Below are 17,302 nucleotides of genomic sequence, written 5' to 3' on the forward strand. Positions count from 1 at the left end.
AAGCGGCCCAAATTCCGATAGCGTCAAGCGAGACTTCCTGCGACAGCCTTTCGCAATACGAGACAAAGGGAGAAGCTGTCGGAGGGAGTTGAGGCCCGCATTTCCTGGCTGGAGGAAATCGAGGACTGTCATTTCAACGATACCGACGTCTGGTATGGTATAAAAAAAAAGTACATTTGAGAAGGTTGGTGGAGAGCCATCTTTGTGTCATTCATTCTCCGAGTAGTTGCTCTTATTTTGAAGGGAGCCACGCGGCAGCAGCTTTTCCGGGAAAGTGACGTCGGCCCAAGAGCAATCGCCGGGCCCCTCAGCATCGGCACAGCACGGCCGGCCGTCGGGGAAGAAGGAGCGTCGCTCGCTCAGCGGCCGCACGGCGGCCTTGAAATCGCCCCCGCCTCCCCCGCCCCTCCAGCCTTTGCTTCCGGAAGCTGCTTGCTTGCTTGGGGAGGGGGCTCTGGCGGCATGGAGCCCCGGACGTCGACGGCTGAAGACCGCGTCGGCTCGGAGCCTCGAACGTTGGCGGCAACGGCGACGGTGGAGGAGCAGCCCCGGATTGTGCCGTGCGGGGGCACCGCCGCCGAACTCGGAGCCGACGGCGGCGGTGGCGAGTCCGAATCCGGCGCAGGCTCCGAGGACACCTCGGCGGGATGCTGCAGCGACACGCTCGGCAGCCTGCCAGACGTGGAGCACGAGAGCCTGGAGGACAAGTTGAGGGGGCTGGCCTTCAAGAAGCAGACGTCCTATCGGTAAGTGGACGCGATGACATTCGGACATTCGGACATTCGGACAGACAGACGGACAGACAAGCCTCCGTTCAATTGCTCGCGGCGCATCCGCTCGACACAAAGCTAAAGCTCTCCGAAAACGTAAACGTAGCACGCCGAAATTGTCCTCCAACGAGCGGCCTGTCACTAGTCCATGTCTCCATTTGAGCCACACTGTCACAAGCGATGACACGTCCACTCCGTCATCAGGTGACAAAGGATAGAATAGGATAGGATTGGAAAATGAGGTCATCTCAGTGCGTAGTTGCCGCTCCAAACGGGAGCTGGAAGAAGGATGGTCTTCAAGCCTTTGTGGATTTCTTGGTGCCGCCGACGCCGCCTCTGCTGCACGATCCGCGTTCAAGCATTCTCATCACGAGCGTTTGTCCTCAAATTCAAATTCAACGACTCCTTACACTAAATCAATGTGAATTTGGCCGCGGCACGTCCCAAAGGCGCTAGGAATCTCCTGCGGGATCTTGACAGTTGACCTTTTTTTCTTCCCCACATTTGAGCACCATGACTTGCTTGGCACCCTTTTTCGCCGTCGACGACGGAATGGCGCCTCGCCGTACCGGAGCACGTTCGCTATTTTCGACGTGAGTGTCGCTCGTAGACGGACACGGACACCCCGGTGTGACTGGCAGCTGCTGTTGATCGTAAACACGCGGGGGACAAGTCCCTCCATCTTGACAGGAAGGCGCCCAATGTCTTCATCAGGTGTAGCGAAGGACCGACTCGTTTGTGTTACATTTTGCGGATTAGGCTTCTGTCATGTCGGATGCGGGGGAAGGGAGGTGTCGTAGTGTATGCGCCTCACAGGCTTCTGTCATGGAGGGTTCAATCCCCGCATGCTTTCCTCCCCCATCCCCACAACAAACAAGAAGATGGCTCCGCCCATGACCACATGCGTATACGCCTAGGCGGCCGTGAAATGACGCCGGCCACCGCCAAACGCGGTCGACGGTAGCCGACTTGGGCCTTCCGCCCCTGACGGATATTGGTCTCGCTCCGCCGTCCTACCGTCCGGAATCGTGGCCCTCCCTCATTTCAGCTATTCTTAGAAGATGATCTTGTGTGTGTGTGAGAGAGAGAGAGAGAGAGAGAGAGTGACGGTGAATTAGTCAGCGAGACAGTCGGTGCGGAAGATGCTCCTCTCATTAGCCGCCCGCTCGCTAAGTGCACTTCCTGTCTCTGATAGTGACACCTCCACCGACGCACAGCGGTGGATTAATTGGCCTCAAGAGAAGGCCCTGATGAAATAGTGTGAGAGAGAGAGAGAGAGAGAGAGAGACAGAGAAAGTCCAGTCCTCTCGTTCAAATTGCGCTCATCCGTCACATTGGATGGGCCGCCTTGGACGGACCAGAGCTGACGCCAGTGCTTATTTTGCTCGTCGTTCTGAGATTGCTGCCGTTTTAGTAGTCGTCCGGCCAGCTGTTTATTTGCCAAAAGAAGAGAGAGAGAGAGAGAGAGAGAGAGAGAGAGAGAGAGAGAGAGAGAAAGAGAAAGGCCAAAGGAGAAGTTAGTCAATGATTTCTCCATCCTGCAACAAATGGCAAGTCACCTTGCACAAGACGGACGAGGGCTCGGCATAAACCACAGACTCAAGAGTCAGAGTGCATCTGAGAGTATGCTGTATCTGTGGCATTCATATTTGCAGCTAAAATAAGGTTCAACCCAAAGTCGTGTCCTGGGCTTTTTTTCACCACACTCAACCTTCTATGCATTTTGCAAAATGCCTGGTGGTCATGGTGGCGAATGAGTCTTTAAAAAAGTCATCTCAAAATAGTGATGAAAATGGAGATCCTATCTAAATTGCAATTTGATTTGATTGTTTTTTCCTGATGTTCATTGGTTGCCATGTGGCCCACCCCTAACCCAGTGGCCATACCTTCTAATTAGCGAGACGGCGTCTTCGTCCCACTCGCTTTGCGCCCCGCTAGTCATTAGCAAACGATCCGTTTCGTTGGGCAACTGCAGGTCAAAGAGGCCTCTTCTCTTCCCTTCTCTTCTCCATTCCCGCTCGTTGCGCCGGCATGTCTTCTCGGCGGGGGACGTCGGAGATGCGCACGCCAAAAAAGCCAACGTAATTTTTTTTTTTTTTTTTTTTTTTTTTTTTTTTTTATAAATGCCTCCCTCCCTCCCACACGCATTTCAAGAGGGAGGCTGAAGCGCTATCGCCGATTTTCCGGCCGCTTCTGGCACCCGTTCAAACTCCTCTTCGACGAGGAGCATCTTTGCGGGGAGATGAAACATTGTGTTTTCCGCGAGCGCGGCGGCGTGGGCACCGACCGGGGTGGGTGCTTCCCTGGGGGACTTTGGGGGGGGCGGGACAGCAGAAAGCTCCCCCCCCCCAAAAAAAGGGCTGGCGTCTCATCTGAATTTGACCCTCGCTCGAGTCGGCGTACAAAAGGGAGAGAGAGCCAGGCAAGAAAAAAAAAGACCTAGTCGTTCGTTTCAAGGTTTCTCGCTCTCTTTGCCTCCTCCTCTTCCTCCTCCTCCTCCTCCTCCTCCTCCTCCTCCTCCTACTCCTACTCCTCCTTTTCGTCCACTTGTTTTTCCCCTCCATCCTTCCGTGAGGAAAAGGAACGCAAGCCACATAGAAGGTTAGCCAATCTGATTTCTGCACCATAAACCTCCAAACAATGGCATCAAGCACGTAAACGCGTCCAGTTAATAGAAGGCAAAACGTATAAATAGAGGACGGTCGGAAAGGAAAGAGTCTGAGGCCGACTTCCTCTACGCAAATGCACGATGGGATGCGTCGCCCACCGTGACAAAAAAAAATAACAACAAGGGGGAAGTCCCCACCTTTCCGCTTCTAGCTTTAACGCACGATGTCCGTTTTCACCACCTTTGCACTCTGGCGTCTGCGCGTGAAACTTGGGGAAAAGTCCAGAGTGGGCCCAAAAAAACAAAGGCGGGCGATTCCGATGCCGTCTCCTGGATTTTTCTTCCTTCTCTCGCAAAGATATCGCAAAGGGTCATTCTGTCGGTCTTCCTGTTATTGTGTATGTGGTGGAAGAATGTGAAGATGGCATGAGTCTTTCCTGTTTGTGTCCCTTGCTTACTTCTGAATGCCTGTTATTTCCACCCGCGCAAAACTAGGACAATGATGTGCTTCTGTGACAATCCATAAATAGACCATACAGTGGTACCTCGAGATACGAGCTTAATTCGTTCCGGAACTGAGCTTGTATGACAAGATCAAGATTCTCGTAACTCAAGCGGACGTTTCCCATTGAAATGAATGGAAAACAAATGAATTCGTTCCAGCCCCCTGAAAAAACACCAAAAACAGGATATTGGATTGGAATTTTTTTTTTATTTCTTCTAATTCGCCATATATTGACAAAGTAATAAAATGTCGAGTGGTTTAATAGTAATTAAATGTGTTTAATCTAACTAAAATTGGGCAGATTTCGCTGAGGGGAGACAGACGTTTGGGGGGGGGTGTCGTTATTTTTTTCCACGACAACGCACTCGTAAACGGAACAAACAAATTTAAATTAACTTGGATTAATATATACAGACACTCAAACATACGTTTAATGTAACTTTGTACAAAACTGAATTCTAATTTTGTTGTAATCTTTTGTTACCTTCGTTCTGGCCGGGTTGGCGGTTTGCCACGCCTCCACCCTCACGTTCGCTATCGATGGACTGTTTGCTGTTGTACTATTCCCTTCAAAATATTCCCAAAATGATGCGCACAAATGTCCTCACAACACACGATAACGCACGACCACTTGCCAACGAGAAATAGTCTTGAAAGAACCATCGCGGGAGCTTCTTTCCTTAGAAAGAATAACAGGAAATACAATAGTTGAGCTTACCCTACGTATTGATTGTGGGTAATGAAGTTTTATTCTGAGAAAGGTTGCCATTGCCTATCGGTCGGTGTTGTGTGCACGAGTGTACTTCATTACCCAGAAAGCCCTCTTTTTGCATGCGCGTTGCGCGTTTCCTGGTCGTATGAGAAACTCGTCTGAATTAATCGTTCCGTGCTCGTAAGTAAATATTGTTATACATGAAAGATATGCAAAAAAGACCTGGCTTGGTGGCATCACGAAATTTTGATGGAATGACGGGCGAATTATTCGATGGAAATTTCCGCCGTAAGACGAGAATTTTGTATGACGAGCGGTCGTATGACGAGGTACCACTGTATAAGGGTGCATACGTTGGACTCTGAGTGGGCCGAGCGAGAGATGGAAAATGAAGGGTGCCATTTTTAGTCCGGAAATGACGGTCCTCCTGCACCCCCCGCAGCAGTACCTGACCACGTCGTCATTGTCCAAGTTCTAAGACCGCCCCCCCCCTCTCCCTTCTATGTCAGCGCTTCTCAGGTGTCGGGTCGCGGCGGGCTCGGATGTCCGTCGGCTCTCGGGTGTTGTCGATCGCCCCATTCGACGACGGCAGGCGACGGACTCGAATGTCCGTCCGCTCGAGGGGGTCGCCCTGATAACATTTGGCCTGGCGGCGGGCTCGGATGTCCGGCACCTCCAAGGAGGTGCTCCTTTTGTCTCGGTTAGGTGTCCATTTTAGGGTGAATGGCTGCCAGGGCGTCGTCATTGACGTCCGGTCCAATTGGTCGACGGTCCTTCCGGGCTTCCCTTGCTTCTCTTTTTTTCACATAGCTACGTTACACGCCCCGATATTAAAACCCCAGTTGGCCAGAGTGCCGTTGGTTGGTTGGTTGGCCTGCGGTGAGAAGCGGCGAGTCTTTGTCTTGCCACGTCCGGCCTGGCTTCTGTCCGCTTGCGTTTCTGCCGTTGTCACCCACGCACGACTATTTTTATCCCGGGAGTCATGTCCGTGTGTGTATGTGTGTATGTATGTGTGTGTGTGTGTGTGTGTGTGTGTGTGTGTGTGTGTGTGTGTGTGTGTGTGTGTGTGTGCGTGAGTGTGCGTGCATGTGTGTCATCGGGTTACAGGGTGTGCAAAGCGATTCCTCTTTGTCCTCAACTTGGGACTTCCAGCAGAGTAGTAGCTGTTGTTGATTGGATTGGATTGGATTGGATAACTTTATTCATCCCGTATTTGGGAAATGTCATTGTGACAGTAGCAAGGGGGAGGGGGCGGAATGCAGATACAGAAAAAAAGTTAGACAGTACAGTCGCAAAGGCCGCAGAACAACAAAGCAAAAGCACAAAGTACAGACGCTCCCCTACTTACGAACGAGTTAGAGTTAGGTTCCGAGCGATTGTTCATAACTTGAATTTGTTCGTAAGTTGCTCAGTGCTATATTTTCTATCATAATTTATGTTTAAGGCCTATATAAGTATATTGAAGCCTATATAAGTATATTGAAGGTTTATGTAAGTGCATTTGTATGTTTAAGGCTTGTATAAGTAACACACACTGGTTTGTACTGAAAATGAAATGGCTTGCCTCTTCCTTGCACCTCCCTCAATAGAAGCCTTTCGATTTTCACCAACCATATTGAATAATGGATGCATGAGATATTTCATGATACAAATGAAAAAGGTTCTTTGCGCACTGGAGATACGTTCACGCACTTCCGCACTGCAATGAACTGGGCAGAGGAAGGTAGATGCTGGCTGAGCTGAGCACTCACAGTGCCAGGCGTCGTCGGTATTAGCGGCTGAAAGAAGCACTACTCGGAAAAAGCTGCGCAATACAAAATCGAACTGACGAACATTTTTCGACATAAACGCAATTTGCAGACATGTTGGTATGTACCGTTGTACGTAACTCAAATGTTCGTAAGTAGGGGAGCGTCTGTACAAAGCAAAGCAAAGTAAATGTGATCATTATGAAACACAAAACGAACAAGAGTGGACGGAGCTACCGCCACCGGCTGCCACTTGAACGGCGCCATCTTGGTTGGGATAGCAAAAACGGATACCGACTCAAGAAAAAGACGTTGTAAAGTTGGATAAAACTGGAGCCACACACAGGAAGTCTTCCACAAGATGGGGAACTTCTGCAGACTGGGACCGAGGAAGGGAATGTGCAGAGTCACCCTTCCAAGCTTTTCAGCACACTTCCTCAGTAGTCTGGGGCTGAAGACAACATGTGGTAGAGTAGAACCGCTCGACTCCGTTTCCCGCCCGCCCGGTAAGCGCCAACGGCTCTTCCGTCTTAGCCCATGATGGAAGGGTTGGTCCGAAGCGTTGCTTCCTCTCCCGGCACTTTCGTCCAGCTCTGAATTTCCGGCCGTATTGAGGTGTTGCTCCTTCTGCTGCGTATTGTAACAGCTAGTCCCACTTCCATTGGTAAATGGACGTGGAAAATGTCACCGATTGGTCCGAATCTCTCTCCGGGCTCGTGATTGGAGTTGAAAGTAGGAACAAGAAAAGTGACAAACAGCTCCGTTTCCAAATCAAAATGTGGCGTTTCCCTTCCAGGAAAGCCATCTCGCGTTCGGGCCTGCAGCACTTGGGACCGCCCGCCTCGTGGCCGGCCTCCAACGGAGCCGGCCAGGACCCCCGCGGCGTGACGGACTGGACGGTCAGTTTCACGCGCACCAAACACACTTGACTTTCATCCCGACGCCTCTTTAAAAAGAGGGCCCGCTATTATCGTCTCCCGCCGTCTCCGGCGCCGGCCTTTAGCACTGGCCTTTAGCGCCGGCCTTTAGCGCCGGCCTTTAGCGCCGGCGCGATCCACGTTCTCCGTGATCGCTGGCGTATAAAACAAGGCATTGGTTTCCCGCTCGGCAGAGACACCGGTAGTCTAGTTGGTCGATTGTTTAAGCCGGGCGTCATCCGGTCGGTCTGACTTTGAAAAGAGATGGTCGTGACCATCTGACCTGGCAGGAGAACGCCGTCAACGGCGACCACCTGTGGATGGAGACCAGCTGCTCGGGCGAGCTCTGCTACTTGGGGGAGGACGCCTGCCTGCTCAAGGCCACGGTGAGGCCTGTCACGCACGCACGCAAACACGCACCTCCCCACCCACGCACTCGGTCACGTTCCTCCGCATGGACGTGGCATTGGCGCATCTCCGCCTTGGCGACATGACCTCGAATGTGCATCACAGCTGAAATGGCGCCGAGGCCACGTGACTCTAGCGCTGGCTGCTTTGCTCATCATTAGAGTCCCTCGCGCGTGCTCGTCGATTGGCCACGGCTCAACATTGTTATTCCGTCCCTTTAAAATGGACAAAATGTCGACAGCCTTTCGCATCCGTCTCCGTGTCTTTCTCCCCGAAGAAGTCGGCGCTCCGGAGGAAGTGCGCCGCCTGCAAGATCGTGGTTCACGCCAGCTGCGTGGAGCAGTTGGAAAAGGTAAGAAGGCGTCCCGGAGCGTCGCCCGAGAGTTGCTGCGTCACGAGAGCCACGCGGGGAACTCGCCAAGTGAGAAGGCGTCCCCTAACGCCTCCCTCCCGGCCTCCCCCCCGCTCTCCTTTCCAGATCAACTTCAGGTGCAAGCCCACGTTCAGAGAGGGAGGCTCGCGTTGCCTCAGAGACGTAAGTCACCGGGTGCGGTCTTCTCCCGATCTCCGACGTCCGGGAGGGTCTCCTTTCTCTCTCTCTCTCTCTCTCTCTCTCTCTCTCTGACAGCAGAACCTGCTGAGGCATCACTGGGTACACCGGCGCAGACAGGAGGGCAAATGCAAACAGTGCGGAAAGGTCAGTAAAAATATACAGAAAAACCGCCAAAAAAATCAATCAATAAATGCCAAAACAATGCCTTTGTGTCTTTTTCCATAGGGATTCCAGCAAAAGTTTTTCCACAGCAAAGACATCATCGCCATTAGCTGTTCCTGGTGCAAACAGGCAGTGAGCCAGATGCATTTTCTTTTTAAGACGACGCCTCCACCCGGGACGGCGGCTCGCTGACTTTTGACCCTTCTGGCTCTCGGCAGTTCCACAACAAGGTGACGTGCTTCATGCTCCACCAGATCGAAGAGCCGTGCGCGCTGGGGGCGCACGCCGCCGTCATCGTGCCTCCGTCGTGGATCGTCAAAGTCAGGAGACCGCAGGCACGCACGCACGCCTCGCCGCATCCGGCGGCGCTCCCGGCCGCCTCCCCTGGCCTCGCCGGCCTTAACCGCTGTCGTCCGTGTGTAGAGCTCGCTCAAGAACTCGGGCAGGAGGAAAAAACGCACGTCTTTCAAGCGCAGGACGAGCAAGAAGGGGCCGGACGTAAGGGAGCCTCGGCCCCCGATCCCAGGCCGGCCCGCTCACGCGCCTGTCTTCTCAGGACTCCAAATGGCGCCCGTTCGTGCTGAAGCCCCTCCCCTCGCCGCTCATGAAGCCCATCCTGGTCTTTGTCAACCCCAAGAGCGGAGGCAACCAGGTTCGCTCCATTTCCCGATGAAGCGAGGCCGCGTCGGCGTCGGCGTCGAAGTCACGCGCTCAAAGGGCAACCTGGGCCATCTGCTTCCTGTCGCCAGGGCGCCAAGGTTCTCCAGATGTTCATGTGGATCCTGAACCCGCGGCAAGTCTTTGACCTGTCGAAGGGCGGTCTCCGAGAGGCGTGAGTGCTCCTTCCCTTGGTGTGACTCCATCCTACCTTGGCGTGGCGTCCGGCCTGACGGCCTCTTCTGCTCTCCGCCCGCAGCTTGGACTTGTATCGGAAAGTGCCAAACTTGCGCATCCTGGCCTGCGGCGGGGACGGAACGGTAAGCTGGGACTCCGCGCCTCCGCCACCGCCACCGCCACCGCATCCGCCGGCAACGGCTTTTGAACGGCGCGTGCGGCGCTCCAGGTGGGCTGGATCCTGTCCACGCTGGACGAGCTGCAGATGAACCCCCGGCCTCCGGTGGCCGTCCTTCCTCTGGGAACGGGAAATGACCTGGCCAGGACGCTAAACTGGGGCGGGGTGAGTCGCAAACGTGCTTTCTGATCTCATTCTTCCTTTTGGGGAGTCGACGTCCCCGTTCCCGTCCCCGTCCTCGTTCCCGTCCCCGTCCTCGTTCCCGTCCCCGTTCCCGTCCTCGTTCCCGTCCCTGTTCCCATCCTCCCCGTTCCCATTCCCGTCCCCGTCCCAAAACGGATTTGAAGTGGCGTGTCTTTGTCGGTTTCCCTCTGCGTCATGGCCGTCGGTCCACTGGCGCAGCGTCCGCTCGGCTGGCCACCGGCCATCGAGCGGACGTCTCTTTTGGTGGTATATTTTTGAAGACGGCTCATTAGTCGGCCGCGACACTGACGAGTATCGGCCGGGCGGCAGGGCTACGCGGACGAACCCGTGTCCAAAGTGCTGGGCCACGTGGAGGACGGATCGGTGGTGCAGCTGGACAGGTGGAACCTGCAGGTGGAGAAGAAGGGCGCGGAGACGCTCCCCGAGGACGGCACGCAAACGGTAGACGCTGGAAATGCCGTCGGAGCCGCGATGAGCACCGGAGTCGGATTTGGATTTGACTTTTTTTTTTTTTGGTCACCGCCTCAGCTCCCGCTCAACGTCTTCAACAACTACTTCAGTCTGGGCTTCGACGCTCACGTCACGCTGGAGTTCCACGAGTCCAGAGGTGAGCGGAATCCGTTTGCGCCTTCTCTTGGGGAACCACGGCCACTCTGCTCTTCTCTTTTTCCGTTCCAGAGGCCAACCCCGAAAAGTTTAACAGTCGCTTCCGTAACAAGATGTTCTATGCAGGAGTGAGTGGAGCTTCTGAGACACACACATACACACATACATACACAAACACACTCAACGGGGTCAGTGAAAGTCCTTTTTCCCCCCTCCGCCCTCCTCCCTCCCTCCCGCCGGCCGTCTGCGGTAGGCCGCCTTCTCCGATTTCCTCCAGAGGAGCTCCAGGGACTTGTCCAAGCACGTCCGAGTGGTGGTGAGCCAAAAGAGCATCAGGCCCGCCCGCCGGCCCGTTTTGGGATCGGAGGGCTCTCGCCTCGGTCGGCGTCCCATCCGTTTTTGCCCGAGCGGTCGGTGGTCAGCCGCCAGGTCCGCCCGGTCAAAATGGACGGGAGCCAAAACGGGAACGCCGATAACCTTTTGCTTTTCTACCTGCTATCTCCCGGGCGCGGGCGGCGGGCGGCAGTGCGACGGCACCGACCTGACTCCAAAAATCCAGGAGTTGAAATTACAGTGCATCGTGTTTCTCAACATTCCCAGGTGAGTCCCGCTTAGGTCTAACCTCAAGCGGCGCTTCATCGGCGGCGCTCTGAGCATACCTGCCGGCGCCGTTGGCCCCTTCCCCCGCAGGTACTGCGCGGGCACCGTGCCGTGGGGGAACACCGGCGACCACCGCGACTTTGAGCCGCAGCGACACGACGACGGGCGCATCGAGGTCATCGGCTTCACCGTGGCCTCGCTGGTAGGACCCGCCCCGGGGCGGAGGAGGGCGGCCCGAGGGCGCCCGCAAAGCCAGCCCAACCCCCTTCTCTGCCTCCCACCCAGGCGGCGCTGCAGGTGGGAGGCCACGGCGAGCGGCTGCACCAGTGCCGCGAGGCGCTCCTCACCACCTTCAAGACGGTGCCCGTTCAGGTCGGGAGCGCCCCCACGTTCCTCGGCGTCCCTTCCCTGGTCCGAGCGCCGCCTTTCTTTCCTTCAGGTGGACGGCGAGCCCTGCCGATTGGCGCCCTCCACGCTGCGCATCTCGCTACGCAACCAGGCCAACATGGTCCAGAAGAGCAAGCGGCGCACCTCGGTGCCCCTCCTCAACGAGTGAGTGCTGCGCGTCTGTCCATCGCGTGTGTGCGTGTGTGCGTGTGTGCATACGTGTGTGCATGCGTGTGTCGCCACTAACACTCTTCCCGCCCGATATTCTTCCTGTCTGACTCGACGCGAGTGTCTGCGTGCGCACTGACAAAAAAACTCCACCAAGATCTCAAAGTTAGTCAAAAATACAAAAAGTACGTAGCGTGGTAAAATGGAGAACAAGAGGCAAAGCATCAGCGTTTTGCAGATGACTATAGTGTCCCAAAAAAGCCACTTAACAGGCGAAAAGACAGGTCGCCCCGCGTTGTGAACGCCAGCGGACTTATCTGTTCAAGTTCAACAGTTGGGGACCTGCGGGGCTCTTAATGGTTTACTTTTGACAATGGTTGACTCGGGGTGGCAGCACTTGAACGGCACGACGCGGTCATGGGATAGGACTTTTACTAAGTGCCATTTTGCTTTGGAGGCCAGCTTGCCTGTCGTTTGGCAAGTAGCGAGATACGTACGTATGTACGGATTTGGAGTTTTGCCAGTGCGCAAGTCTTTGAAAGTTTGCTGTGCTCACTGCCATCTTTTTCTCTCTCTCTCTCTACGTCTCCGTCCTCTGTCCTCCTCCTTCTCCGTGACTGTCACGTGCCTCCATCCCGCCGCCTCGCCTCGCCAACACGTCTCACCCGTTCCGCTGTCCTTTCCCTGGCCACGCCGCGCCTCCCCCGTTGTCTCTTTTGTGCTTACGGGCCGGCTAGTATTCAGAAGGTGTGTACAGCTGATCTGCGCCGCCTCTCCGCTCCCCCCGACTCCTTCTCCGTGTAAGTACCCGAACCGCTTCTCCGAACGGCCACGGCGACAGACGTCCGATCTGGCGGTTCCGAAGGACCGGACGTCTATCGCCGCCAACGGCGCTCGGCCAGTCGAGTACCGTGCCGGATTTCTTGTCTGTCCGTCGTCATTTTTTTTCTTTCGGGACCATTTTCACAATTCACGGGCTTTCTTTTGGCTCCGCGTGAGCGGTCTTTAACGGGAATTTTCTGTTCACATTCCATTGATTCTGCTTCCAAATCTCTATTTCTGTGAAGGTGCGCGAGCTTCACGTGACCGTCTTTCCTTTTTGTTGTCATTTGGCTCCCGCTGCTTTTTTCTTTCTTTCTTTTTTGTCTTTGCACTCGCACGTTGACTGACGAGTCCTGACGGGCCCTTTTTGACGGCGCCGTCGTCTTTCCGGCAGCCCTCGCGCCGTCCCGGAGCGTCTGCGGCTGCGCGTCAACCGCGTGGGCCTGCGCGAGTACGAGCGCCTGCAGTATGACAAGGAGCGGCTGAGGGACATTTGTGAGTGCCCGTCCGCCCGTCCTACCGTCCGTCCTGCCGTCCTGCCGGTCCGAGCCCGCCCGCGCCCGCGCCCCCGGACGGCTTTTGCTTGATGTCGCTGCGTTGTCAGCGCTCCCCGTGGGCATCGTGGTGGTGAGAGGCGACTGCGACCTGGAGACCTGCAGACTCTACATTGAGCGACTGCAAGAGGCGAGCGAGACCTTCGTCTCGGTCTTTCTCTCTTTCTCCTTCGTTGACGCTCCTCCTCCTCACGCTCACTAGGATTTGCACCAAGCGCCCTCCTTCGGTCAGCGAGTGCACTACCAGGTAGCCCGCAACAAGCGGTGAACCAGGGGTGGGGAACCGACGGCTGGCGAGCCACCTGCGTGCGGCGCGTATGGCCCTCTAAGCTAAAATGCGGAAGTGCCGGCGGCGGTGGCGAGCGAGCCGATTCTCCAACGCACCAATAGGAGCCTCGCCTCGCCTCGCACCCTCGGGCGCCTCGCGTCGGCACGTCACCGTAGCCCCGACGCCGGCCGGAGCGCCACTCAAATCATCGTTTTTCTTTCGGCGAGGTGTCGGCGTGACCACGTGATGAAAAGAATGGCGATCGACGCCGACATTGATTTTGACTTTTAAATTTCGACGACGGCTCTCCGGGAATGTCCTTTCAAATGAGGAAGGAAGGCTCGACGGAGGTTCCCGACCCCCGGTGGCGTACGTTGGGGGGCTGTCGACGGGGCGATGAAAGCCAAGGGTGGCTCTTTTGCCCGCAGGACGAGAGCCGGGGCCTGCGCGGGAGCGGCTCGGGCGCCGGACTTTCTCCCAGCTGGAGCTTCTTGGACTGTGAGCCAAAGATTCCCTCTTTCCCGCACGGGCGCAATGGATTTTGAACTCTTTTGACTCTGGCGCCCGCAGCCACGTCGGCCGATCGCTTCTATCGCATCGACAAGGCTCAGGTATTCCCCTTAGTTTCTCGCTCGCTTAAGTGCGTAGTAGACCAGACGGTGGCCGTCTAGTCCAAGCCTTCCTTCCTGCCGCAGGAGCACCTCCATTTCGTGACGGAGATTTGCCAGGACGAGGTCTTCATCCTGGACCACCAGAGCCCCCTGCCGTCCTCGGGCGGCATGCCCGACCTGGTGGCGGAGCCCAACGCCGGGTGTGAAATTCACGCGCTCGCCGGGCGAAAGCCTCGCGTGAGCGCTTCCCTAAATGGCGACCTCTGTTTTCTTTTCTTCTTTTAGTGGCCCCCCGACCGCCGAGGAACAAGGTACCGGCGCCGGCGCCGGCGAGCGTTTTGGGGCGTTTGCGGTGGTTTTCGGGGCCAAACGGGAACGGCTCTTTGTTTTCCAGCTCTGCTGACGGCCGCCGGCTCGGGGGATTTCTCCACGGTACGGAGCGCGCACCAAACGACACCGGCGGCGTGGGGTTTTCTGGGCGGGGCCTGAAGCGCGGGCTTGCTCGTGCGCAGCTGTCGGAGTGCGTGCGGGGCGGCGTCAGCCTGCTGGCGCGAGACGCCGCCGGCTGCTCGGCCTTACACAGAGCCTCGCAGAAAGGACACGCCCAGCTGGTGGTCTTCATCCTGCAGCAAGGTAGCGCCCACCTACGGGAGGGAGTACGGTACCGTCCACTCAAACCCACCCAGGGTACCCTACGTAGTACCTGCTTTGTCACGTAGGTAGGGACAGTGTTTTTACGCTGTCTTTTTCATAGAATTTGGACTTTGAAAGCCCTCTCATGGCCGCTGAAATACTCTCCAACTGTGACTTGCGTTCTCACCCATTCCATGAGTGTATCATAAAGCAGTGGTCTCCAAAGTATTCCATAAAGGGCCGCAGTGGGTGCGGCTTTTCATTCCAAGCCAGAAAGAGGAAAGCTTTCCTTTCCCCAAAACTAGGGTCCCACCTTTGCAATCAGTGGATTGCCATCAGGTGCTGCTTGTTTCAGCACAACTTGCTTGAACTCGCTTGCATCGCTTGGAACAAAAACCTGCACCCACACCGGCGTCCGAGGACCGCTTTGGGGACCGCTGCTCTAAACTAATAAATGCATATATCTTGCAGAGGCTGGAAATGAGGGAAATTAAATGAACAAACATACTGATAGGTTTATCCTTAGGTATTTCCAAATTCACCTTTCAATAAAAGAGGCATCTGAAGTCACATCTTTTACCCGCCTGTCAGGTCAAGATCATTCTAACAACTCGAAGTCTCTCTCGCTAATTTATTCATAAGATTTTAACGCCATGCCCCACAGAAGTCTAAACATTTTTAGAGTCTCATAACAATTGATCTGAGTTCTCAAAACAATTGTAGGTCTGTCCAATCTTCCCAAGAGAGTTTTGATGTGAACCATCCTGACAATCCATAGTTCGATGTGAACCATCTTGATGCACAGTTCTCTTGATGCAAACCACAGTCATTACTTTTGCAAGAGATCTATTCAAATGCCCTTTGTATTCATGTCAATAACTCTTTGTTGCAAGCACATATATAATATCATAATATTGATACACATTTATAATCATGATAAAGCTAACACATAGCAATCTCCCTCCTCAGGATCCAAAGTGCTTCTGGACTTGCCCGACAGAGAAAAGTACGTGTGATTGACGCATGGAAGGCCGGCGCCCCGTTGCGTTGCGCCGTTTGATTCTGTGGATGAATCCACCACGCAGGGGGGACACGGCCTTGCACAAAGCCGCCTCGGAGAAGCGGCACGCCGTGTGCCGGCTGCTGGTGGAGGCGGGCGCGTCGCTTGGGAAGACCAACTTTCAGGTAAGAGCGTGGGCGGCCAGGTGGGCTTTATTCCCCTACCCACCCCGAGTATACCAAGCGGCACGGACAGCCAGGGGGGCCAGCCAGGGGGGCCAGCCAGGGGGGCCAGCCAGGGGGGCCAGCCAGGGGGCCTGACTTCTGCTAGAAGCCTTTTTTCTTTGGCCAGTGCGTACTGTCCATTTACTGATGACACGTACGTGCTAAAAGTGGCGTGAAAACTTGCCCCGCCCGGTGCGTCCGAGCAAGATTCACCCGTCGGCCAACGCCGACGTGGCCACGCCTTCTTTGGGCGGAGGCGGCGGACGACGACTAGTGGAGGCGAGAAGACGCGTCGCCAACTCCGGTTTATTTCCGCCCGTAAAGATCGCTCGTGGGGGATTTTGAATCCGTACGACCATCGCCTGACGTGATTGGGCAGAATGGATTTTGACTCTGAGCGTCGTCTTCTCAGGGCAAGACGCCGGCGGAGCAAGCGGAGGGAGATTCGGAGTTGACCTCCTACCTGAGCGGCCAAAACCACGCTCCGGCACCCCGCGAGGACTTGGAGACGGCGGTCTGACGAGCGCTTTGGCCCGTTGTCTTCTCTTTATTTAGCTCGATTTTTTGTTAAAATTTTATTTATTGTGGCCGGTTCTCGCGGGACGCCAGTCAAGTGCACTTTGGAGAGGTCGTCGCGCGGCCTCACCGCTTCCACCCAAAAGACTCTGTGCCATCGACGTCCGAGCCGTTTCCAACGGGCGAGGGGGCCAGCGAGCGGAGGACGGGGGCCGCTTCGACGGGAGCCACGTCGACGGAAGTGGCGTCTCCGAGCCTCGGTGCCAAAGTCGAACAAACCTGCTTTGGAGGCCTTTTCTCCTCAGTATTCTTTCACCAGTGGAAAAGCTAGCGCTCGTCGTCATTTGACCGCTTGGCGTCGGGAGTCAGAAGAGGGATCCGTCCCGTCGTCCGCGACCCAAACCACCGAGCTTGAGCTGCCGCGCGTCCCATCCCTGAGCCGTATTCCGTGCAATATCAACAGTCGACGTCCGCTCGCATTCCGTTGCGTTCCCGTCGCGCTACGGTACTGCCGTGGTGATAGATGGTCTTCTATTCTACTTGGTTTTTTTTCGCTTCGCTTTGCTTTGCTTTCCGTTGCGCCATGACGCGTTCTCACTCACTGGTGTGTGGATATCAAAATGCATTAGGAGGAGTTGTACCTACCCGTTCAACTCGGCACTGCATATTTTTGGGGCGCGTCCGCTTCGCTTGCTTTTTTGTTTTGGCCTAATGCGCACGTACGGCGTGACCCGTCGGAGGGCGGACAATTCAATGGTAACTTTCCAGCGTTTGCTTCTGCATGGCGTTTTGAGATATCCTCGGCATTGACGACTTTACAGCAGGGGTGCCCAACTCGGGTCCTGGGAGCAGTCTGTTTTTTTTGGGTGTTTTTTTTTTTTTCCCAGTCTCGACTACACTTCAATCCATGGATCAACTCCTCGGCAATCTCTCCCGGAAGGCCGGTCACGATGATTGCATTCAAGCGTGTTGGAGAAGGGTGCTGCGGAAAACGGTGTCCACAAAGCATGGGTGCCCGGGTGCCCGACTCCCCGACTCCGGTCCCGGAGCTGGACAGCCCTGCTTTCCAGGACATTGTCCTCCATGGGCGCAATTACAATTCAGTCTTTTTTTTTTTTTAAATGTTTTGTGCTTGCTTGTTTACGGGTGGCTGCTCAAGACCACTCGAAGCGTTTGGCTCTTATTTGTAAGAAGCGGCTTTTCTCTCCACTCGCTCATGTTGTTTTGGAATGCGCCTTTGGTTTTCTTCCTCCACAGAATGGGAACACTTTTCATTCAAATAAAATGTCTTTGTCTCCCACGAGCGAGACCTGT

At 55.3% G+C, this 17,302-nt stretch overlaps 1 protein-coding gene across 13 annotated transcripts; it reads left to right on the forward strand.

The window, feature by feature from the left end:
* The first annotated feature begins 287 nt into the window (after positions 1-287).
* Positions 288-17,288, forward strand: dgki (diacylglycerol kinase, iota). 13 transcript variants are annotated; one of them, XM_077594506.1, is made up of 34 exons: positions 290-746; positions 7,140-7,242; positions 7,551-7,646; positions 7,946-8,020; positions 8,147-8,203; positions 8,297-8,365; positions 8,447-8,515; positions 8,602-8,718; positions 8,807-8,881; positions 8,940-9,035; positions 9,133-9,215; positions 9,300-9,360; positions 9,447-9,560; positions 9,909-10,040; positions 10,128-10,206; positions 10,278-10,333; positions 10,459-10,521; positions 10,732-10,805; positions 10,896-11,007; positions 11,091-11,177; positions 11,245-11,357; positions 12,098-12,160; positions 12,577-12,677; positions 12,787-12,866; positions 12,939-12,983; positions 13,433-13,502; positions 13,575-13,615; positions 13,700-13,815; positions 13,901-13,926; positions 14,010-14,047; positions 14,128-14,248; positions 15,218-15,254; positions 15,334-15,433; positions 15,885-17,288. In XM_077594506.1, exons 1-34 carry the CDS (start codon positions 463-465, stop codon positions 15,990-15,992), a joined length of 2,961 nt encoding a protein of 986 aa, XP_077450632.1. In that variant the 5' UTR covers positions 290-462; the 3' UTR covers positions 15,993-17,288. The 13 variants fall into 13 exon arrangements, 12 of the variants coding, with proteins under 12 accessions (XP_077450634.1, XP_077450636.1, XP_077450637.1 ...); XM_077594507.1 differs by having other exon boundaries at positions 8,300-8,365; XM_077594508.1 differs by lacking the exon at positions 12,098-12,160 and having other exon boundaries at positions 289-746; positions 7,910-8,020.
* Positions 17,289-17,302: the final 14 nt, after the last annotated feature.

This window comes from Stigmatopora argus, chromosome 23 (assembly GCF_051989625.1).
Source record: "Stigmatopora argus isolate UIUO_Sarg chromosome 23, RoL_Sarg_1.0, whole genome shotgun sequence".
NCBI classification, from domain to species: Eukaryota; Metazoa; Chordata; class Actinopteri; order Syngnathiformes; family Syngnathidae; genus Stigmatopora; species Stigmatopora argus.